The 24,548-nt window shown below is 37.4% G+C and overlaps 1 protein-coding gene across 6 annotated transcripts; it reads left to right on the forward strand.

Annotated features, from left to right (window-relative positions):
• The first annotated feature begins 45 nt into the window (after positions 1 to 45).
• Positions 46 to 23,303, forward strand: CUTC (cutC copper transporter). 6 transcript variants are annotated; one of them, XM_082408174.1, is made up of 9 exons: positions 46 to 240; positions 3,716 to 3,787; positions 7,109 to 7,168; positions 10,175 to 10,384; positions 11,050 to 11,085; positions 13,329 to 13,462; positions 18,437 to 18,464; positions 21,703 to 21,808; positions 22,766 to 23,303. In XM_082408174.1, the coding sequence occupies exons 1-9, from the start codon at positions 180 to 182 to the stop codon at positions 22,878 to 22,880; spliced, it is 822 nt and encodes a 273-aa protein (XP_082264300.1). In that variant the 5' UTR covers positions 46 to 179; the 3' UTR covers positions 22,881 to 23,303. The 6 variants fall into 6 exon arrangements, with proteins under 6 accessions (XP_082264300.1, XP_082264302.1, XP_082264303.1 ...); XM_082408178.1 differs by having other exon boundaries at positions 72 to 187; XM_082408175.1 differs by lacking the exon at positions 46 to 240 and adding an exon at positions 297 to 523.
• Positions 23,304 to 24,548: the final 1,245 nt, after the last annotated feature.

Below are 24,548 nucleotides of genomic sequence, written 5' to 3' on the forward strand. Positions count from 1 at the left end.
GGCGAGCAGTGACTGCGCCTGCGCTAGCTCCTGGGCTTTCGCGGGGGCTGCTGGGGCGTGGAAATCGGGGACGCGCTGGGGTGCGCGCAGCCGTGAGGACGCTCCTGTCTGCTTGCGCGCGCTGGAACCCGGACTCTTGAGTGGAAACCGAAGACGCACGTGGGAGGAACGCGTGGAGCATGAAGAGGCAGGGAGCCTCGTCCGGGCGGAAGCGAGCGCGGATACCGTCCGGGAAGGCGGGTGCGGAAGGGGGCGGGGAGGGGGCGGTCGGCCGACTTCGCTCCCGGTTGAGGGCCGGGCCCGGCGCGGGTTCTGGCCAGTGGATTAATCGCGATTTCCCTGGAAGTACTTTCCCCTGCTCCTCACAGCACCCCCTCCCCCGCCCCCGTGCGGTATACTCTGTCATTCCGGCTTTAAACGTGTGGAAACCCGGGGGCTGGTGGCGAGAGTGGCCCGGCTCTGGAGCCAGATATGTGGGTTCGAATCCCGGCGCCACCACATCTCGTCGTGCGATCGTATTCAAGTTGGTTAACTTCCCTCCGCCTCGCTTTTCCCTTCTCCACTGAGGATACCAGTATCCCCCTCACGGCACCGCTGTGATGGTTCAGTGTCGAGCGCTGAGCTCAGTGCCAAACCTGTGGGGACCGCTTAATAACCTGTAGCTTCTGCGACGGGGTCGAGGATTGTCCCTAAAGCCACACCCCTCCCAAGTGGCAGAGCTTAGCTGCCCCAAGCCCGGAGTTCTTCCTAACGGGGCAGGGTGCGCTGGCATGGCAGGTGTTAGGGAATTTGGCAGGTCCGTCCTCCGTAACCTCTTGGTTCCTCCAAACTAGCAGTTCTCAAACTTTTTAATCTCAAGACCCCTTGGCCCTCTTAAAATTATTCAGACCCTCAAAGACCTTTTATTTATATAGGTTAAATCTATCGATATTGTCCACGTTAGAAATTAAAGCAGGAATTTTAAAAATATTTATTAACTAGAAAAAACCATAATAAACCCATTACATGTTAACACAACATTTTTTATGAAAAAAAATCACCATTTTCCTGAGCAAACAAAAAATAGTGAGAATAGTGCCAATGTTTTGTATTTTTGCAGATCTCTTTAACATCTGGCTAAATGGAATTCTCATACCTGCTTCTGCATTCAATCTGACAGGTCAAGTAGCCTCCCCAAAACTCCATTCCGCTTGTGAGAGAATGAGAGTGAAAAAGGCAAAGTCTCAGTATTACTATGAAAATAATTTTCACTGTACGGACTCTGAAAGTGTGTTAGAGTGCCCTAGTCCAGAGTTAACTGGACTACCCCACTTTGAGAACTGCTGCTCCAAACAAATGTCCTCTTCTTTGATCCCTACAAACAACTTCCTTTTTTAGGACAATTGCCTTACTCTTTTTTTTTTTTTTAATTTTTATTTTATATTGGAGTAGAGTAGATTAACAATGTTGTGTTAGTTTCAGGTGTACAGCAAAGTGATTCAGCTATACATTTTCATGTACCTATTCTTTTTCAAATTCTTTTCCCATTTATGTTATTACGGAGTATTGAGCAGAGTTCCCTGTGCTATACAGTAGGTCCTTGTTGGTTATCGATTTTAAATATAGCAGTGTGTACATGTCAATCCCAAACTTCCAGTCTGTCCCTCCCCCCCACCCTTCTCCCCTGGTAACTGTAAGTTTGTTCTGTAAGTGTGCATCCCCCCCTCTCCTGGCCAAGGTTGAGCCACGAGATTTCGGGATCTTAGTTCCCCTACCAGGTATTGAACCCGGGCCCTGGCAGTGAAAACGCCGAGTCCTAACCACTGGACCACCAGGGAATTCCCACCAAGGTGTTTTCTTGTGTGAGGCAAATGGTACCCCTGCAGCACTGTTCAGTTAGATTGATCTGACAGCTGGTGTGGGTGGCGATTAGGAAACCCATGGAGTTAATGCAGTGCTGTTGGTTAAGAGCACAGAGTGTCACTTAGCTCTTTCTGATAGTCTTCTCTTAAATAAATGAGGCAGTTACAGTTTGATGTTAGTGGATGATAGATTTTTGTTTTTCAAATTGAAAATTGATTTAAAAAAAACTGTAAAAGCAACATCGGGTAGAAAAAAATCAAGCAATATAGAAAAGTAAAAAGAAGAAAGTAAAAGTAATTTTAAATCTCACCACCTAGTAGTAACAATTATCAGTATGTGGTGAACATTCTTTTAGGCATTAAGTATGCATTCAGTAGTTTTAATTTTTTTAAAAAGTATGTGCTTAACTTACAGAAAAAATTCAAAACTCTTTTCATCACACTCTTTAGTGTAAATACATGAATTTTTATGAATTTATAAATATTCAGCCTTTAGTAAATCTTCGTGTGTCTATTGTGTACTGTGGTAGACAGTGTTCTTACTGTGGGTAATAATAAAGATTTCTCACATAAAGACTTTACTTAGGAAGTTTAGGTCAAGTAAGAGTGATCAGACACCTATCTACAAAAAAAATAATATGAGAAAATAATGTTTTAAAGAGATAGAGTTAGTGTTTTAAAGAGGAACATATAGTTTATGAAGAGTTATATGAGTTCAAAAAAGGGAGATACAATTTCCTACTTTGAGAGAGAGGAAATGTCATGGAAATGTGATTTGACATGAACCTTGGAAGATTTTAGCATTCAAAGATAGAGCTGGAAGCACTGTGGATTGAGGAGATGGCATAACCAAGAGCAGGGATGGGGATCAGGGGGAACTTGAGGCATATAGAGGAAATAATGTATAGTTAATTAATGACAACTAGTACTTTTTGTACACTTAGTGGGTACTGTACACTTTAAATGAATTATCTCATTTTATCCTCACTACTCTGAGGTAGGTACTAAAACCTACTCTGTTTTATAGAAAACTTAGACTAAGTAATTTGTCTAGAATCACACAAATCAGTTGTCTGGTCAGGATTTGAGATCCATCCCTGCTCTTAAACATACATACCTTATGAAGAAGTTTAAACATATTCTGCAGGTGTTGAGAAGCATCGAAAGAATCTTGACCTGGAATGTGATGATGAGGTCTGTGTTTTAGGAAGATTAACTTGACATTCAGTGTATATTTTTCTCAGTATAATTTCTTTGTTTTTAAATTTAATTTATTTTTTTATACAGCAGGTTTTTATTAGTTATCTGTTTTATACATATTAGTGTATACGTGTCAATCCCAATCGCCCAATTCATCACAGCACCACCCCACCCCCCCGCCACTTCCCCCCTTGGTGTCCATACGTTCTCTACATCTGTGTCTCTATTTCTGCCTTGCAAACCAGTTCATCTGTACATTTTTCTAGGTTCCACATATATGCATTAATATATGATATTTGTTTTTCTCTTTCTGACTTACTTCACTCTGTATGACAGTCTCTAGGTCCATCCACATCTCTACAAATGACCCAATTTCGTTCCTTTTTATGGCTGAATAATATTCCCTTGTATATACGTACCACATCTTTATCCATTAGTCTGTCGATGGGCATTTCTCAATATTTCTTATACATATGTCTGTGTTTTTATTTTGCAGTCCAGAGACATCAATTTAACAATGTGGTATTTTATTGCATTCACGAGCCCTAGTGTACTTACATACTTACCTATTATTAGACATTTGGATTTTGGCAGCAAAATGTAAAATATTTGTGGTTGCTTGGTCTGGATGGATAGTATCATCATGAAATTTCATTGTTCTCTGTATATTTTAGGAGCAGCAAATGGGTTTCTTATGGAAGTGTGTGTTGATTCAGTGGAGTCAGCTGTAAATGCAGAAAGAGGAGGTAAGAGAAATTAGAAAATGATGGCAATTGACAGTTCTTTTAAAAGTCTGAAAATGAATCCTGGGAACTGACCTTAGGAACCTTTGTGATCTCTAAGGATCCCAGTAATCCTTTTTTTTTTAATTGGAGATTTTTAAAATTTATTTATTTATTTATTTTTTTGGCTGCACTGAGTCTTTGTTGCTGTGCACGGCCTTTCTCTAGTTGCGGCAAGCGGGGGCTACTCTTCATTGTGGTGCGCTGGCTTCTCATTGGGGTGGCTTCTCTTGTTGCGGAGCACAGGCTCTAGGCACGCGGGCTTCAGTAGTTGTGGCACACAGGGTCAGTAGTTGTGGCTCGCGGGCTCTAGAGTGCAGGCTCAGCAGTTGTGGCGCACGGGCTTAGTTGCTCCGCGGCATGTGGGATCTTCCTGGACAAGGGCTCGAACCCGTGTCCCCTGCATTGGCAGGTGGATTCCCAACCACTGTGCCACCAGGGAAGCCCCCAGTAATCCTTTTGAAAACAACCAACCAACTAGAAAACCTACTGATCGTCTAGTCTTACTTCCCCAGTAGGTTATATTTTGAGTCAGGTGTCCATAATAGTGCTTACTAACCCAACTTTTTTTTTTTTAATTTTTATTTTTGGCTGCATTGGGTCTTCGTTGCTGCATGCGGGCTTTCTCCAGTTGCAGAGAGCAGGGGCTACTCTTCGTTGTGGTCCGCGGGCTTCTCATTGCGGTGGCTTCTCGTTATGGAGCACGGGCTCTAGGTGTGTGGGCTTCAGTAGTTGTGGCGCATGGACTTAGTTGCTCCGCGGCATGTGGGATCTTCCCAGACCAGGGATCTAACCTGCATTTGCAGGCAGATCTTTAACCACTGTGCCACCAGGGAAGCCCTAACCAACTTTTTTAAAATTGAACTTAGCAAAGATTTAATTTTTTTCAGGCCATTGATTTTAGAGATTTGATGCTTTTTTCATTGTGAGGACTTTTATCATTATCTTTTTTTTTTTTGAACATCATATATTTTACCTCATGGTTTCTTTTGCACCCTGAACTTGCTTTAACAGGAAGCACAGGAATTCCCATCATCTCAGGATCAGAAAATTTTTTAAACTTTATTATGGAAAATTTCAGACATATACGAAAGTAGAGAGAATAGTATAATGAATCACCATGTACCCATCAGCTTTAATCATTTTCAGTACATGGCCAATCTTTCATTTATATTGGGGGTGAGCAAACGTTTTTGTTAAGAGCAAGACAGAATATATTTCTGACTTTGCTGGCCACATTTGGTCTCTGTCATATATTCTTCTTTGTTTTTTTAAAAAATCCTTTGAAAATGTAAAAACCATTCTCAATTTTGGCAATAAAAAAAGGACGAAGTACTGATCAAGCTACAACGTAGATGAATCTTGAAATATTATTCTAAGTGGAAGAAAGCAGTAAAAAAAATACCACATATTGTATGATTCGACTTATATGAAATATCCAGAATAGGCAATTTTTTTATAGGCTGAAAGTAGATTGGTGGTTGCCGAGGACTGAGGAGCATGGGGAGAGGGGAAAGTGACTGCTGAAGGGTGTGAGGTTTCTTTCTGGGGTGATGAAAACGTTCTAAAATTGGTGACAATGGTTGCAAAATTCTGTGAGCATACTAAAAACCATTGAATTGTACACTGTAAAAGGGTGAATTGTATGATATGGGTCAGTTGTATGAAATGTATGTTTTTTAAAAATACACGAAAACAGGACTTCCCTGGTGGCACAGTGGTTAAGAATCCACCTGCCAATGCAGGGGACATGGGTTTGAGCCCTGGTCCAGGAAGATGCCACATGCCAGCGAGCAACTGAGCCCATGCGCCACAACTACTGAGCCTGCGCTCTAGAGCCCACAAGCCATGACTACTGAGGCCACATGCCACAACTACTTCATGAAGCCCACGCGCCTAAAGCCCGTGCTCCACAAAAAGAGAAGCCACCACAATGAGAAGCCCATGCACTGCAATGAAGTGTAACCCCTGCTCGACACAACTAGAGAAAGCCCGTGTGCAACAACGAAGACCCAACACGACCATAAATAAATAAATAAAATTTAAAAAATACACGAAAACATGTTAAACTTGAATGCCATAACAAAAAGAAGCTTGTGAGCCTTTGGCCTGCAGACCATCATTTGCTGACCTCTGATCTATATTCCTACCTTCCCTCTCCCATCCCCAAATTACTTTGAAGTAAATCCCAGACATTATGTCATTTCATCCACAAATATTTCAGTATCTCTAAAAGGTTTAAAAAATAATAATAACCTTTAAAAATAATAATAATAACCAAAATATCAGTAACATCTTTTAAAAATAATATTTATTAATATCATCAAAAATACCCAGTTAGTTTTCAGCTTTCCCCAATTGGCTCACACAGTTTTGTTTTACAGTTCTTTGAATCAAGATATAAACATATCATTTTTTTGATATGTCTGTTTCAATCTATGTTTCCCTTTTTTCTTTCTTTAATTCTTTCTTTTCTTTCCTTATAGTTTGTTAAAGAAACTGTGATTTTCATCTTTTATTTTTATTTTATTTATTTTTAAAAATTTATTTATTTATTTATTTATTTTTGGCTGCATTGGGTCTTCATGGCTGCACATGGGCTTTTCCCTAGTTGCAGTGAGCAGGGGCTACTCTTCGTTGCGGTGCGCAGGCTTCTCATTGTGGTGGCTTCTCTTGTTGTGGAGCACGGGCTCTAGGCACGCGGCCTTCGGTATTGTGGCACGTGGGCTTGGTAGTTGTGGCTCGTGAGCTCTAGAGCACAGGCTCAGTAATTGTGGTGCACAGGCTTAGTTGCTCCGTGGCACGTGGGATCTTCCCGGACCAGGGCTCAGTCCCCTGCACTGGCAGGAGGATTCCCAACCACTGCGCCACAAGGGAAGTCCCGAGATTGCTATTTTTTTAATCAATGAAGAGTCAGTGTTCCACTGTGGTCAATCCAGAAACTTCTTTATTCTAAATCACTTCCTTGTACATAGAGAAGCAACCCTATAATACAAAATTTTAAGAGACCTAGCTTAACTTGAATTAACTCTTAAATTTGACTAGCAGTAACATCATGTGGGTTGCAGAATATAGTTGGGTTTAAAAATAGAGTTTTACTCTAGTTTTATAATTTGATTTCTCTCAGTTTCTAAGACTCTGTTCTATATTTAGAAAAAAATGTTAAGCTTGCTGTTTAATAAGAGTTAATTTTGGACAATAACTTTTGAGCAATGCTTTTCAAAATTTTTCTTAATTTTTTAATTAAAAAAATTATTGTGCTTAGCAATGCTTTTCTTATTACAGGTGCTGATCGCATTGAATTATGTTCTGGCTTAGTGGAAGGAGGAACCACACCCAGCATGGGTAAGTGTCCATTTTTCGGATTTTCTCATAGGAGTTTATGGAGCCTGGAGACAATTGATAATCTGTTTCATTGGGATCTTTTACTGAAGTTACTAACATGTTAACTATGCCATGGATATTGTATCAGTTAGAAATGTTTATGGTTGCAAATAAACTTGTCTAGCACAGATGTGATCAGATAGATTTTTTTTCCCTTATATATCATAAAGTTGAGATTAAGTTACTGTTAATATTGGTTTATATGCTCTGCAGTAATGTCAAGGACCGTGGTTTTTTTTATCTTTCCATTCTGGCATCCTTGGTATACTGACTTTTGTCTTCATTTCACCCCTCTTAGTCTTTGTGCTGTTGTCATACATTTTTCTTTTACATATGTTAAAAACTCCACACTACATTGTTATTATTTTTTTTAAAGAGCCAGTTATCTTTTAAAGAGACTGAAATAATAAGAAGACATCATATTTACCCATGTGTAATTAACCATTTCTGATGCTCTTCCTTTGTGTAGATCTATATTTCCATCTGGTTTCATTTTCCTTCTGCCTGAAGTAATTCTTCTAACATTTTTTGTAGTACAATGTGCTGGTGATGAATTCTTTCAGCTTTTGTATATCTGAAAACACCTTTCCCCATTTTTTGAAAGATATTTTTGCTGGGTGTAGAATTCTAGGTTGACAGTTTTATTCTGCCAGGACTTTAAAGATGCTTCTCCACTGTCTTCTTGCTTGTATTGTTTCTGACAGGAAATCTGCTGTCATCCAAACCTTTGTTCTTTTCTGTGTAATTTGTCTTTCTCTTGGTTACTTTTAAGATTTTGTTCTTTATTCTTGGTTTTGAACAATTTGATTATGATGTACCTGAGTGTAGTTTTTTTCATGTTTCTTGGACATGTGCATTTATACTTTTCATCACATTTGGAAATTTTTCTGCATTTAATGTCCTCCACTCCCTCCTTCAAAGACTTCAGCTAACTTACTTAAGGCTGCTTAAAGTTGTTCCACAGCTCACTGATGAACTACTCTTAAAAAAACCTTTTTCTCTGTTTCATTTTCTATAGATCCTATTCCTTTGTTTTCAAGTTTACTGATCTTTTCTCTGCAATGTCTAATTGCTGTTAATCCCACCTAGTGTATTTTTCATCTCACACACTGTAGTTTTCATCCCTAGATACTTGAGATTGTTGTTATATCTCTCATGTCACTTTTTAGCTTTTTTGAACATATAGAATAAAGTTACAATAGCTATTTTAATGACTTGGCTGCTAATTCTAACATCTGTATCAGTTCTAGGTGGTTTTGTTTGGTTGATTTTCGCCTAATGATGCATCTTGTTTTCCTGCCTGATAATTTTTCATTGTATGCAAGACATTATGAATTTTACTTTGCTGGGTACTGGATATTTTTGTATTCCTATAAATATCCTTGAGCAGTTAGGTATTGGAAACAGTTTGTTCACTTTGGATTGGGTTTTAAAAATTTGTTAAGTGGGTCTGGAATAGTGTTATTCCCCACTACTGAGGCAAGACCTTCTGTGTACTCTACCCAGTGCCCCATGAATCTTGAAATTTTCCTGTGTGGCTTGTGGGAACAGGCATTATTCCTGGCCTGGTGTGACTGACAGGCAGTATTTCTTCTAATTCTTTTCAGTGGGTCTTTCTCTGGCTTTGTGTAGTTTCCTTGCGTGCATACGCCGATTGGTACTCAGCTGAATATTAGCGGGAAGGCGGGGTGTGGTTCTGTGCAGATCTCCAGGGTTCTCTTTCTCTCCTCCCTGCTGTTCTCTGCTGTGAACTCTAGCCACTTGGTCTTCCTGGACTCTCAGCTTTGTCTCTTCAACTCAGAGAATTCTCTGGCCTCCGCCTGGGTTCCCCCTCCCTATGCTGTGGCCTGGAAAACTCTCAAGGTAGTAATCTGGGTCATTCAGAGAGCTCACCTCATTTGTTTCCCATCTCTCAGGCAACATTATCCTTTGTTGCAAACCATTGTTTCATATGTTTTGTCTGTTTTTTGGTTTTATGGGTGGAAGGGTAAATCCAGTTCCTGTTACTCTGTCTCGTTCTAAAGCCCAAGTCCCTATATGAAATTTTGACTCCTATATTTTACTCTGAGATGGATGATAGCGTTATTTAGTATAAAAGGTTTATATATGCAATGGCCTTTTGGACTCTTCTCTCTAAAATAAAGGAGGGCGTTCCCTGGCCACTCTGTGAAATACCTAGAACATACCTGTTATTTGAGTGCAGTCTGTTTTTTGCAACAGCAGTCATGTATGATTCATTACTTGGTGATGGGCACATTGCTATCCCATGCAGAATTGGGGTTCTTGTAGCAAGGAAAAAGACGTAAATTCACATTGGGTAAACACTAATGGTGCTTGCCACAGATCTTATACCATTGAGTGTTTCTGAACTAGCCACGAATTGTGTCAAATTTGGGTACTTTTATTCATAGATCTCCTCATAAAACCACAAATAAGTACAACTTTGCTCCCTTTTGCATATCTCTTATTAAAAAAAAAGGCTGTGCTAAATATCTTTGTCCATTAAGGAATCATAAACTTTAGAACTATGTAACCATCTCTATAGTAGGTTTTAAATAGAGCTGTAATCATTATGAAGGAGAAACCGGATCTTAGGGAATACACTGGCAGAACATAGAGCCTGGTAGTTATTACACTTTCAAATGTCACATTCCAGTAAAAGAATTTAGTTGAGTCAACTGACAAGTGCTTTTAAAATGCGGTAACTTCCTTCTATTTTCTAAATGGCTTTTTTATTTACGCTTGATTTTCTTATTATGTAACTTCTACTATATGTACATTTTTCTTCTCAGTGTCTTCTTTTTCCTTTAGATCCATCTTTCTATGGTTTATTCCATCAACTCTTCCATTTCTTGTAGAAGTGATACACCAGAGAAAATGTAAAAGACCAGTACAGTAATATTTTATTGACTTCCTTGAGCTTTTAGCTCACATTTGAATTTTAATTAGTCTGCTCTGTTCTTATAGGTGTCCTTCAAGTAGTGAAGCAATATGTCCAGATACCAGTTTTTGTGATGATTCGACCACGTGGAGGTGACTTTTTATATTCAGACCGTGAAGTTGAGGTGATGAAGGCTGACATTCGTCTTGCCAAGCTTTATGGTGCTGATGGTTTGGTATTTGGGGCACTGACTGAAGATGGACACATTGACAAAGAACTGTGCATGTCCCTTGTGGGTAAGAATTTGTATCTGAGACTAAAAAGCCTCTAACGATGATTGCATTGAATACTCCCAATATAGAAAAACGCAGTCACAAAACTGACTTTTCATTCACACCTGCAGGCACTTATACTAACCTATTTTAAACACTAGCTATTTAGGTGTTTTGGGTAGAGACTATGTGTGACATAGCCCTCCTGACTCTCTCAGTTACTATAGATTGGGTTCTGCTACTGTTCCTATAGGGTTTAAGGGAAATTTACCTTGATTCCTTTAATCACAGCACCAAAAAGTTGAAAAGCTGTTACATTTGGTGAGGATGGGGAGATGTAGAGAGGACAGAAGCAAACTACCTATATTACTAGGCCAGAGTATTTCTTGAAGATTTTCAGAAGGGTAAGTAATAGATGTAATGCTACCCTTATAGTTGCCAGATCATATAGTTTTTATTTGGTGCCTCTAAGGAGTGGATGACTATTTTTTTTTTAAATGAAAATCAGAGATTAATGGAAACATAGGACTTTTGGATTTGGAAGGTTGCCATATTTTTATTATTTTAGTTCAGTGTCTTCACTTAAGAGAAGAAAGTATTAAAAAGTTCATTCTAACATGGAGAATTCTGTAAATAGTAATCAGTGATGATCTCTTCATTCATGTTGTAATGTGATTTTCTTTATATAGCTATTTGCCGTCCTCTGCCAGTCACTTTCCACCGAGGTGAGTCATTTCCATTTTAGAAGTTCTGTTGAACGGTGTCAGTTTTCTCATTTCACCAAATGCCACAACCTTTTTTCTGGAACACAATTGTATAGTGTCGTTACAGTGTTACCAATTGGTTTTTTTATACTGATCGTGGGACTAACAGTTGTAAATTTAGAGATGCACAGTTTCTAGAAAATGTGAAGCCTTAGTTATGAAAAGTTATTAAAAGCAGAAGGTGGTGGTTGTGGCATATAATAGAGGGAGAGAGTAAGCATTGCCTACAAGTGCGTGTGCTTGTCACAGCTTTCCAAGCAAGAATCCTGAGATTCATTTTTATTAGTTTGCCTCAGGTCATGTGCAGTCTCAAAAAGGATAAATCACTATGGCCAATGAAAGGAAATGTGCTGCTTGGCTTAAGCCAGATAAGGTCTTTCTGGAGCTAGGAGTGAGGTCAGCTTTCCCAGATGAATGTAAGATTCATGGGCAGAGAGGGGGTGGGTATCTGATGAAGAATTGGGTACTATTAGGAAGAGGAGAGAAGAAATAGGTGCTGGATAATCAATGAACAGATGTTCACTATAGTGCACAAAATTATTGTACATTATTGATAACTTGTCTGCATCAGAATGATTTCTAAAAAGTATCTGATAATTTTATATGAAAATACTTCTTATCTCTAAATCAGGCAGTTACAGTTTCCATACATTTTTGCCTAGCATTGGTAAAATGGAGGAACAAGTGTGAATTTTGCCTTCAGAGGCACTGCCATTGCACATGAAAAGAAAGAAGTCTTCAATTTTTTTTTTTATTTGATGATATGCATGAGAAATTATTGAATTTTTTTTGTCCTTTTGAGTAAGCATCCAAAGATTAGGATGAGAGTGGACACTAGGATTTGCATCCATTTATAGAAATCAGGTATAAAGCATTTGTAATCCTTGTTTCTTTATGAAATGAGTAGCACCAGAAAACTTTCTTGACTTGCTGTTTAGCAATGCTTCTCATAAACTAGCAATAACTAAAAGATGTTAGATCGCTTAAAAGTCAGGAACTTTGAAGCTAGCCAAAAAAAAAGAAAAGTTTTAAAATATGAGGTAATTTAAATTAGTAAATGTTTATCTGAAAAATATATAGTTTAAAATTTGATATGCTAAATAATTCAAAATAAACCCACCATATAGAATATATTTTTCTGTTCTTAAACTAAGAAAATCATTTCAAAGTTTTTGTCTTTTCCTTCAATAAATTTAGCAAAAATATTTCCGTTTTTATATTATTATATTGTCCTGGATTCCACTTTTTTTTCACTCATGTATTTAATATTATGACAGTGTAATCACTGAGAAGGTACTGCCACCAAAAAAGGAAAACCCTCTGTGTTACATTTAGCTGCCTACATACACTAAAGGGTGAAAGGAAGGGGTCTACCACCTAATGCACCATAGATTAGCACTTGCGTATCATGTAGCAGTGCTGAGAACCAAAGCAGAAGTAGTTTTCTTTGGGGTTCCTATTGCCAGTTTCCTCAATGAGGAGGAGAGAAGTCTCTTAGAAAGTAGGATGGAACTGAAACCTCATATAGTCTGTTGTAAACAACTATCCTTATACTATGAGTCTTGAGTACATGGGATAAATGGATTAGAATAAAATATTAGTCAATAATGAGAATGTGAACCAAGGCTTTTTCTAGAACTGGTGAATGTAATGTTTTCATTCTGTTTGTCCAGTTTGTTTGAACCCTTAGAGCAGACTTTCCCAAATTTGAGTCACTTGCCTGTTACGTTTACAATTTTACCATATCCAAGGGCTACTTGTGTAAATGTATTTAATAATTTTCTTAAAATCATAAGTAAATTTATTTTAAAGAGAAACTTTATAACTAATGAAAAATGGAAACTTTTCACTTCTAATCTGCATGTAAGTAAATGCATCTGTTCAAATGCATACCATCTAAAATGATCCTGCATACCATTGGTGGCATGCTGACTGTGGTATGCTGGTAAACTGGTTCTCAGGAAAAAAGAGCCCTGACTTGTAGCATTTGTTGATTTCTGTGGTTTATGTACTTTCACCTTGACTAATTTCAGCTGCCAATGGATTGACAATCATGCTTGCAAAATTCCTGAATATTTAACAACTGACACTCTTGCAAGCCAGGACAAGCTAGGTCCAGCATACCACTGTGTGTATACTACATTTTGGAAAGCACTGTATTAGAGATATCTGTTCAAAATTCAAGTCAGTTTTATTTATTTCAGCCTTTGACATGGTTCATGATCCAATGGCAGCTCTAGAGACCCTCTTAACTTTGGGATTTGAAAGAGTATTAACCAGTGGATGTGACAGTTCCGCACTAGAAGGACTACCCCTAATAAAGCGACTCATAGATCAGGTACACACAATTTCCTTCCTTTCTTCCTAAGACTCTGTTGTGGTTACTTCTGATATTCTGCTGTTCAACGAGGTTGTGAAACTACATATTACTGACTTTGTGGTTACTCCATAGCAAGCAGGAAATAACATATTTTATAATTTTTATTTCTTTCACATGAGCATTTTTAGTAGGCAAGGCTCTTAAGATCAAATTATAGACAATGCCTAAATAACTGATCTAATTGGATAACCACAGCAAATTTTACCTTTCTTCTGCCATCAGCGTTGCATAGTTTAAGCCATATCTTCTTACTGTCAACCTATGTATACTCAGGGGTTCCCACATAAAATTTGAGAAAATTATCATTTTGAGGTGAATTCTAAAACTAAAACTGGGACTTCCCTTGTGGTCCAGTGATTAAGACTCTGTGCTTCCACTGCAGGGGGCACGGGTTCGATCCCTGGTGGGGGAACCAAGATCCTGCATGCCAGATGGCACGGCCAAAAAAAAACTAAAACTGTATCCTTCTCTCATTTCTCCCCAGCTACCAAGATAGGAGGAAATACATTTTTCTCTTATATGATTTCCTCTTGTGAGTTCGCATCATTTGTAGAACAGTCTGTGTTTTTCTGACACCAGTCCAGAGGCATTCTAAGTTAGTGAGTATGGACTTTGAGATGAGAATATTCTGGATTTGAGACAGGTTTGACACTTGCTGTATAATGTTGAGTAGATTACTAGCGTTTAAGCCTCTGTTTCCTTGTGTGAAATTGAGATAAGTTTAATATTTCCTATATAGGGTTGCTCTGAGGATTGGTAGAGATCAGGTAGGATTGGTAGAGATAAGAGATAATATAAGAGATAAGAAAGGCTCTTGGTAAGAGCCTTAGCAGAGTGCTTGATATGTATTAGATTTTAATACATGTTAGTGTCTGTAATTATTATTACTGCTATTATTAATAATATTATTTAGTGTTTTTGTGTAGACATCTGCTTATGTTTACTTTTCTATAACCATGAAAATAATTTTCAGAAATTTCACCTGAGGATCAGATAAACTTTTCTAGACTGGAACTTACTGGTTTTATAAGTATTTATTAAGTATATATTAAGGTGCAGGGCATTTGCACTATGGTGGTGACCAAGGGGTGCCTGCGCATGCGCACGTGTCTGTAGTCACTGCCCTTACAAACTAGTGCACAACAGGCACTTTTAATAGAGTACTATATTAAAAAAAAAAGTGCTGTGGGAGCACATTGGAGAGGAATTAACCCCAGATTTGAGGTTAACAGTTGGGATTAACAGTAGTTAGCTTCCCAGAAGAAAAGAAATCCACACTGCAATGTCTTACTCATTTGAAGGATGATTAGGAGCCATCAATGTAAAAGGGAATAGGGAGAGGGAGAGTCGGGGGGATGCTCCATGTAGACAAAACAGTATATGCAAAGGCCTAGAAACAAAAGTGAGCGTAATTTATTAAGATAGTGAAGAATGACTATAATGTTGAATGTGAAGAGAAGAATACTGTCCAGAGCCTTGAAAACTATTTAAGAGTTTGTATTTTATCCTTGGTGCACTGGGGAAGCCTGAAGCGTTTTAAAATAGAAGGATTGATGAGTCACGTTTCCATTTTAAAATGGTTACTCAGTATGGAGTAGAGAATAATTGTTGTAGTCATATATTGCATTTCAAAATAATTGTGTGTGTGTGTGTGTGTGTGTGAGAGAGAGAGAGAGAGAGAGATTTGTAGTTTAATCACTGGCAGGTTGGCAGGAAGAGCTGGGTTAAATATGCTTATACACTAACTTTACTTTTTTTAAGTAAAAATTATATGTATATATAACAGGTGTACAACATGATTTTTTTTTTAAAGGAATTCCTTTATTTTTATTATTTATTTATTTATTTTTGGCTGTGTTGGGTCTTCGTTTCTGTGCAAGGGCTTTCTCCAGTTGCAGCAAGCGGGGGCCACTCTTCATCGCGGTGCGCGGGCCTCTCACTATCGCGGCCTCTCTTGTTGCGGAGCACAAGGTCCAGATGTGCAGGCTCAGTAGTTGTGGCTCACGGGCCTAGTTGCTCCATGGCATGTGGGATCCTCCCAGACCAGGGCTCGAACCCGTGTCCCCTGCATTGGCAGGCAAATTCTCAACCACTGTGCCACCAGGGAAGCCCCAACATGATGTTTTGATATACATATACAGAATGAAATGTTATAGTCAAGATCATATTCATCTGTTCATATAGTTAACTTGTGTGGCGTGTGTGTGTGGTGAAAGTACCTGAAATCTACTCTCTTAGCAAATTTTTAGTATTCAGTACAGTTTTATTGACTACAGTCATCATGCTGTACATTTGATCTATAGACGTACTCATCCTACATAGCAACTTTGTATCCTTTTACCAACATCTCCCCATTTCCTTCACCTCCTCACCCCTGGTAACCACCATTCTGTTCTCTGCTTCTCTGTATTTTACTTTTTCAGATCCCACATAGAAGTGAGATCATGCTAACTTTACTTCTTGAAGCAGTTACTTAGTAGTATAATATACTGGTTAAAGCATAGGATTTGGGATTAGAAAGGTCTATGTTTAAATCCTGGTTTTGCCACTTACTAACAGTGACCTTGGGCAGTTTACCTAACCATCCTAAACTTCAGTTTCCTTACCTACAAGTTAGAATAATAATAGTGCCTACCTCCTAGAATAGTTGTGGATTACTTCAGCACAAGTTCTGACACTTAGTAACTGCTCTGTATTGGTAAATCACTTTGATAGCCTTAGGTAAGCATATAGTTCTAAATAATCTTTTATGGAAGGCCAAAAAAAAAAGTGATAGAATTCATCTCTTTAAAGATTTGTCCATGTTTTAGAAAGCTTTCAGTTGGAAGAAACAGTTATAGTAAATATGAATTTTTTTGCTCCTGAACTCATTTCAGCGTTCTAGATAGTAAATATTTAGTTTTGTGGGTATTTTGCTGTAGTCTGTTTGAGGATACTAAACAGCCTTGTTTCACTTATTTCTCTAACAATTATTAAATTTTATGAAATAGCCCCCTCTCCCTTTTACTCTCTATTTCATTTCCTTGCTTTATTTTTTTTTCGTTGTATGTTTAAATATTTACATTTTATAAATAAACCTATCTGTTGTCTGTTTTCGTTGAACATGAAAGCCCCATGAGAATAGGAACTTTCTCTTGCTCATGATGTCAGGGAGGAAAAACTTTTTCTTTACCCTCTTTTTAAAAAAAAAAGTGAACCCTCCTAGGTTCAGTATTGTAGGTCCTGCAAATTAAACTGACAAAAGATAGATTTGCAAGAAAACAAGATTGTAATCATGTGTGTATGTATGTATGGGAGTTCACAAAGAAATGTGACTGAAAGAGGTGCTTAGAATTTGGGGCTTATATACCATATTCTAATAGGTGAAGGAGGGGGAAGAGAGCACTTAGGGACTTAGAAGTGGAAGGAGAAAGGGCCCTTATGGGAAAACAAATGACTTTTTGGAAAGATTATTGTATCTTTAGAAGAATAGATGGGAGATAGGATAGTTTTATGATATTGTCTGTCTGGGTGTGGTGCTGATGAGCTGCTTCCAGTGAGGGGATTTATGACAGTTGAGTTCTTTTTCAGTTCTTTTGGGAGGCTCTGCTTTTAGGCAGATAAGGAATTTCAGCCTTTAGCTCAAAATAATTTTTATGCCACAGTGGCATATTTTGGACCCCGTCAGTCACAGTATTCTCCATACCTACAACAGTGTCTGGTACACGGTAAGCGCTTAATAAATACTTGTTGGATGGATGGAGGAGTGAGTAAAGTGACATTTGATAAACACTTTCATGATAGAGCAATTTGATCAGGGTATTATTCTGCAAGTTAGTGAGCTTGTTATAACATTATATGTTATTTTTATTCTGTCATTATTACCTACCTGCCACTAGAGTTTCCACTGAGTATGCATTTGTAAAAAGGTGATTTCCTTTTGACTTTCAGTGATACTGGGTATATCACCAAAATTTATTTAGGAAATGGGATGAAAATTAGAATAAAAATAGGGAAATTTCAATACCTATTATCAGAAATTAAATCAATTCATCTAGTTCAGTTTTATTACTTAATATCCAATAAAATGGACCTGTGGTTTTGTTTAATTGGTATAATAAGCTAGGGAATTTAGTTGAGGATACATGATTTGAACAGATTTTTTTTCTAGTAATTTACGATTATGCTATACTCTTTCTTTTCTGCTGAAATCTTACTTAAATTCAACTACTTCCATTCCATCGCATGCCAAGAACTCAGAATTAGTGTTATTTTTCAGTAGTGGCTTTTCTTTTTTTTTCTTTTTTAAAAGATTTATTTTATTTATTATTTTTGGCTGTGTTGGGTCTTCGTTGCTGCACGCACGCTTTCTCTAGTTGCAGTGAGCGGGAGCTACTCCGTTGTGGTGCGGGGGCTTTTCATTGTGGTGGCTTCTCTTGTTGTGGAGCACGGGCTCTAGGCACGCAGGCTTCAGTAGTTGTGGCACATGGGCTCGGTAGTTGTGGCTCGTGGGCTCTAGAGCACAGGCTCAGTAGTTGTGGTGCATGGCCTTAGTTGCTCCACGGCATGTGGGATCCTCCCAGACCAGGGCTTAAACCCGTGTCCCCTTCATTGGCTGGCGGATTCTTAACCACTCTGCCACCAGGGAAGCCCCCAGTAATGGGTTTTCTTAAGGTGGTGCGATTATTTAGTATTTATATTTTATTCTCCTATTCTTTGTGTTTGTAACAGTACAAGTCTTTAAAGCAATACAATAAAATAACCTTTCTGGGTAGAAGGAGTTACTATGCTGAACATTTTACTTACCCACGATCCCAAAGAAATAGAAAGAGCTATTGAAAATTAGATACTAGTAGTAACTTAATAAATTTAATATAGTTATGTTTCTGTTTTGCTGCCTTATTATCCCATGTAAGAGAAGGATATTAAAATTGTTTATTTTTTTTTTTTCAGGCAAAAGGCAGAATTGTGGTAATGCCAGGTATTTATTTATCTATCCGTTTACTAGTGTAACACTATAGTGAGGAAGAGCAAAAGAGGCAGGACAGTATGGGGGGTAGTATTAGTACATGGTGTTCGGAAAGAATATATAATTGGATTAAAATGTTTAAGACTGGGGGATCTGTGCTGCAATTTAAAACTTTATATGAGGAACACTCTAGTAGGGTTTCGCTCAGAGAAGAGCAAATAAGGATTGGGGTTTCTCCATGTTTGCTTTCCCATAGTATACAATTTTGTGAATGTAGATGTTCATTTCTGGTGAGGCACACCAAGCTTGATGCTGCTATGCTGCATTAGGGCCAAATGTCCTAGTTGTTGACAAGGTATAAGCAAACATAGGTAATATCCCTGGATAATGTAATACGCAGTTTCTGAAAATATTTGATCACGAAATTCTTCCTTGTAGTCAGAACAGTTGGATCACATACTCCTAATGATAACTCTGAGATCAATGAAGTACATAATGGCTCATTAGAAGTCAACAGTTTTTAAAGAATTAGATAAGATGACCTAGATCCAGAATGAGATGAATATAAAGACAATCTTAATTTTTTCTTATTAAATTTCTCAAACGTATAAAAAAGAAAACAGCATTATGAATACTCACGTACTCAATTTCTAGATTTAACATTTTGTCATATTTGTTTCATCTTTTTTTTATCCTGAGGTATTTTAAAATTAAATTAAAGGCATTATGACATTTTCTCTTTATACGTCTCTAAAAAAATAAGGGCATTTTACTCTAGCCGCAATACCATTATCACATCTATCAAAATAAACACTAAATCCCTAATACCATTTAATACTCAGCCAATACTCTCCTTTCTCTAATTGTACCTAGAATGTTTTTTATAGCTGATATGTTCAAACCAGGATCCAATCAAGGAACAAGTATTGCACTTGGTTTTTATCTTTCTTAATATCTTTTAATATAGAAGTTTTCCTTTTCTTCTTCTGCTTTAAAAAAAAATGACATTTAAAAAGTTTGAACTACTTACCCCGTAAAATGTCCTAATTTCTGGATTTATCAGATTGTTTCCTTTTGATATTGTTTAGCATGTATTTCCTAGACTAGCCTCTGTATTTTCCTATAAACTGCTTGTTTAGATTCTGGTTAAATATTTTTGGTAGGAATACTTCATGGATAATTCTGAATACTTCATATTTCATCACATCAGAAGGCATACAATGTCTGGTTGTCTTAATACCAATGATGCCAAGACTGACCAGAGGTCAAAATGGTGATAGTGAGATATAGGCCAATTTTTAAAAAGAGGCCAAACAGACAGATAGTGTCAGAAATTTAGTAAAGCTTTGACTTGTAGCAAGTTCCTGAAACATGAGCAGACAGAAAGCATATATTATTTGTTAAGTTGAGACCCTTAGAAGATTAATCAGGGAATGTTAAAGAAACTTAATTGAGTCTGATGCATTTCCATTTAAGACTAAATATATTTATACTTGACAACTAATACCCAGACTTAAAGACAGTTGTTAACGTAAGATTGCCTTTGCTTTGTATGTAATTATTAAGTTATGTGCTATGTGCAAGGCACTACTTGGGATACAGAGTTACACAAGAAACTACTTCCTCAAGAGGCTTACAGTCTTAGGTGAAAAGATGTTATATCCAAAAATATTTGTGATTATTTAACAAACCTTACCAAGAAAATGCTAATTATATGCCAGGTTCTGTGGTAGGTGTAAAAACACAGAAATGTATATGAAGTAATCCTTCTACTTGAGGAGCTCACCAAATAGATGTATAAACAAATTATAACAATTTCATGTAAGTAATTACCAGCAAGTAAAAATTCCTGGGTAAGTCAACCTGAATGCCTAATGAGTGTCCATCATTGGGAAATATAAAGATAACTAGAACATAGTAGCTCCCCTCTAGGGACTTTCATAATGAAGCTTACAATATAATTTAGGCTCCAGTTTCCTTATCTTTATAAAGAGAGGATATTGAACTAGCTGTTCTTTCAAGTCCCACCTGTTAGTCTATGTTTGGAAAATGTATTACTTATGTTCTGATAACTGAGCAACATGTATTTCAGTGGCCAGATATTTTGTTATTTATTAGAAGGAAATAATGTATTTGTCTTTTAATCCTTACAAGTTTGTGAAGTAGGCAATACTATCCCTCTTTGGTGAAAAAAATTGAGGCTCAGTGGATTTAAGTAATTTATCTAAGATCACATAGCTGTGAAGGGCCACAGTGGTAAAGCCAGGATTCCAATCTAAATCTGACTTCTCCGTCTGTGTTCTTTCTGCTTCTTAGGGCTCAGTGATATTACTGTACCACCAAGAAAAAAGTTAATGAGTCTGAAAGAGTGTGTAAGTCAAGTTATTTTAGTAGCTTGAATAGCTTGAGATAAAAAGTACATATTTTAACAGTCATTTAAAAATATGTATTGAATACATCCTATATATTAGGAGAGAATGATATAAAGATGAATAAGCTGATTTTATATTTATAATCTGGTATCAGTTCAGAATATTATTCTTTATATACAGACATTTAAGAGATTGTTCATTAAAACAAATGAGTCATAAAATACTTGATTGTGCAGTTTTAATAAAGTAGAATCAAATTCTTCTGTAAAATGAAACAAAAAGTTGATATTATAACAAATAAGCTGTATAACACCTTGCATTATTCCCATTTCCAGTGAAATCTGTGTGTTCATCAAATCCTGGGCCAGAGAAAGAACCTTGGAGGTTTTCTCTTGGACATACATTTCTGAGGCTTCGCTTTTGTGACTTCTTCCTCAAGTCTATCTTACCTTTCATTTCAATTTGATTTTGCTTTAATTGAGGGGAAGCAGGGCTAGAGCACTCAGTGATTTTCCTTGCCCTAGAGTAATCTTTATAGATTTAGAAGCAGGCCTAGAGCACTCAGTGATTTTCCTTGCCCTAGAGTAATCTTTATAGATTTAAAATCAGTAACGTATAGCATTGTTATATAAACCAGTGGGCCTGTAAAATTCTGTCATAAAGTTTCTTTGACCTTATCTTTTGTTCTTCAGAGTCTGTAGTCTTGCCTTTTCATCATTTTTTTCTAAATTCATTCTAGCTGAGTAAAGAGAGAATAATTCTCAAATCAATGAGAAATTTCAGTATGGAGGTTCCAGGTAGAGTTGGCAGTCATATTATTCATTAAATCTTATATGAAAATCTATTCTATTTAATATATTACTTATTCTTTCCAACAGGGGGTGGCATAACAGACAGAAATCTACAAAGGATCCTTGAGGGTTCAGGTGCTACAGAATTCCACTGTTCCGCTCGGTTGGCTAGAGATTCAGGAATGAAGTTTCGGTAAAAATATATTCTTTGACTCCTGCAAAAATGAATGCGATTAATCTTTACTTCCCCAAACAGGAAAATCTTAGTTGATGGCATGATTAATGAATGGAATGTTGTGATTAGTATGTAAGTATTACAGTCATTTTTGAAGTGTTTTAACTGCAGAGTGGTTCTTTTCCTGCCTTAAATAAGCAGGCTCTTCTGAACACAGGCTAACCTTCAAAGCCTTAAGGCATTGCTGAACTTAGACCAGTTAATAATAAATTCTAATTCAGCAGCTAAGCTTCAAATGAATCAGATATGTATGTGTGGCCATTCACCTGTGATTTCCTTTAGCAAAGTTAATAACTATGGTATCAGGATGGAAGAGCCGTAGTCAATTTTATCTTTCCTACTGTTAATACTTAAGTCTTTCCTCACCTTTGCTCTCTATTTTCAGTTATTTTATTTTTATTTTTTAATTTCTTTAAATTTTATTGTTTTTGGCCATGCCGCACAGCTTGTGGGGGTCTTAGTTCCCCCAACCAGGGATTGAACCTGCACCCTTGGCAGTGAAAGTATGGAGTCCTAACCACTGGACTGCCAGGGAATTCCCTATTTTCAGTTATTTGGAAATTATATCACCATTAAGGAATTTAAACTATTATGTGTTTTTTTTTATTATACTTGAGAGGACTCCTATAATTTAATAGTTAATTGTTGATTATTTCTAAGTTGGAAAAAATGAAATGTAAAAGAAGCAAGAGCCTTAGAATTTACAACTCCAGATATAAAGTCAAGTACACTATCTGATAGATTTAGATACTAGATGTTTCAAGTAATTAATAAAAATTATGAAATATAGTAGTTCAGGGTCCTTGACCTAACTTTGTTCTTGAGCCATGAAATTGCCTATAAAATGAAGTGCCAGTAGGAGGACTCATTTAACAACTTATGTAATTATCTGTCCCTTTATTACTTCTATTGCAGAAATTCCTCTGTTGCTATGGGAGCCTCTCTTTCTAGATCAGAATATTCTCTAAAGGTAACAGATGTGACCCAAGTAAGGACTTTGAATGCTATTGCAAAGAATATTCTGGTTTAGCCAGACCTCTCTGAGAGATATGGATATCACTGGACAAAGGTAGAAGAATAGTCTACAATTCTCTATGATACAGCTTTAACCTTCTCTGGCCAGGACAGTCACAGTCTTTGTTTTAAGTCTTACATTACCATGGAGAATGTTTCCAAGAAGAAAAAGAACTTGAAACAGATTACAGTCATTTCCTTTGCTTAATCTTGTCGACCATCTCCATCATCATGGTTAAATCTGGCCTACACTTCTTCCACAAATGGAGGCTTAGTCTGTTTTCAGTGGAATTAACTGATGAACTGGGAAAATTCAACTGCAAGGTGGGAAAATTCAACTGCAAAGTATGAAAATTCAACTCAGATGTGACTTCATGGTCAACTCAGTAGCAGTATTTTGCCTTTTCATTTGTAAAATAAAAATTGCCATTCTATTATGGTAGAGTCTCTTACTCATCTGTAGCCAAGTATTAAAGGGAGGATTTTTTTTTTTAATTTTATTTTCTCTTTTTATTATGTACTTTTTGGATCCTGGGAAGGATGCTAAGGATATAGAGTAAATGGTATAGCATAAAAATTCCTAGACCTGGGAAGTAGGATGTAAAAGTTCCCAGACTTAGAAAGGCAGAAGTGATCTCTGTTGTTCATCAGGTTACTTCTACCTCTGCTCCCAGATAGAGAAATGGCTTAACTATGAGGTTCATCTGACAATGTACAAAGATCTGTAGAGAATTGGGGGAGGTTAGGAAGGTTATCAGAATAGCTGTTTCTTTCAGCTGAGGCCACAGATATGGAGACTGGATTCTAGTGATGAAAAATGCTTTTCCTATGGGCAGGTCCCAAATGGTGAGGTTCATTTCTAGTTTTTTCTGTCACTTTCATATTTATTATCTCATTTTATACAAACACCGCTCTGGTAATAGAACTGATGCTTCCGTATTAGGAGAGTAACTGAATCATAATACGAAGAGCTTGCCCTTGGTCATGAGGCTAATTAGTGGAGCCTCTATAAATAGCATGCACAAACTTGGATACCAATGAATGTGTATACCAAAAGCCTTCTCTTTTTTTTAATGTGCCCCTTCCCTCACTTTTATTTATTTATTTATTTTTAAAAGATTTATTTATTTATTTTGGCTGCGTCAGGTCTTAGCTGTGGCACGTGGGATCTTGTTGAGGCATGTGGGATCTTTTGGTGTGGTGCGCAGGCTCTTCGTTGTGGTGCGCAGGCATCTCTCTAGTTGTGGCGTGCGGGTTTTCTCTTCTCTAGTTGTGGCTTGTGGGTTCCAGAGCGTGTGGGCTCCGTAGTTTGTGGCATGTAGGCTCTCTAATTGAGGCACGTGAGCTCAGTAGTTGTGGCACGCGGGCTTAGTTGCCCTGCAGCATGTGTGATCTTAGTTCCCAGACCAGGGATCGATCCTGCGTCCCCTGCATTGTAAGGTGGATTCCTTACCACTGGAACACCAGGCAAGTCCCCCTTCCCTCACTTTTAAATCTTAACTTCTTTCCTCACTTTTTCAGGTACGATTTCAACATAGAATATTTGCCAAGGAATTTATGAGAAATGAGAGGCAAGCTATTTTAAAACTAATAATAACCTCAGTGGTTTCTGTTAATATTGGTTTCTGTTAATAGTTTTAATATTGGCTTTGGAATATAGAAAGAGACATGTAAGTATCATGTA

This window comes from Balaenoptera borealis, assembly GCF_965194805.1.
Source record: "Balaenoptera borealis genome assembly, chromosome: 10".
Classification (NCBI taxonomy): Eukaryota; Metazoa; Chordata; class Mammalia; order Artiodactyla; family Balaenopteridae; genus Balaenoptera; species Balaenoptera borealis.

Bases quoted from the DNA above. Each gene is read 5' to 3' on its own strand.
- CUTC (XM_082408174.1), top strand. From the start codon at position 180: ATGAAGAGGCAGGGAGCCTCGTCCGGGCGGAAGCGAGCGCGGATACCG. The intron at 241-3,715 runs GTGCGGAAGGGG...TGTATATTTTAG, and splicing joins GATACCGTCCGGGAAGGCGG to GAGCAGCAAATGGGTTTCTT. The intron at 11,086-13,328 runs GTGAGTCATTTC...TATTTATTTCAG, and splicing joins GCCAGTCACTTTCCACCGAG to CCTTTGACATGGTTCATGAT.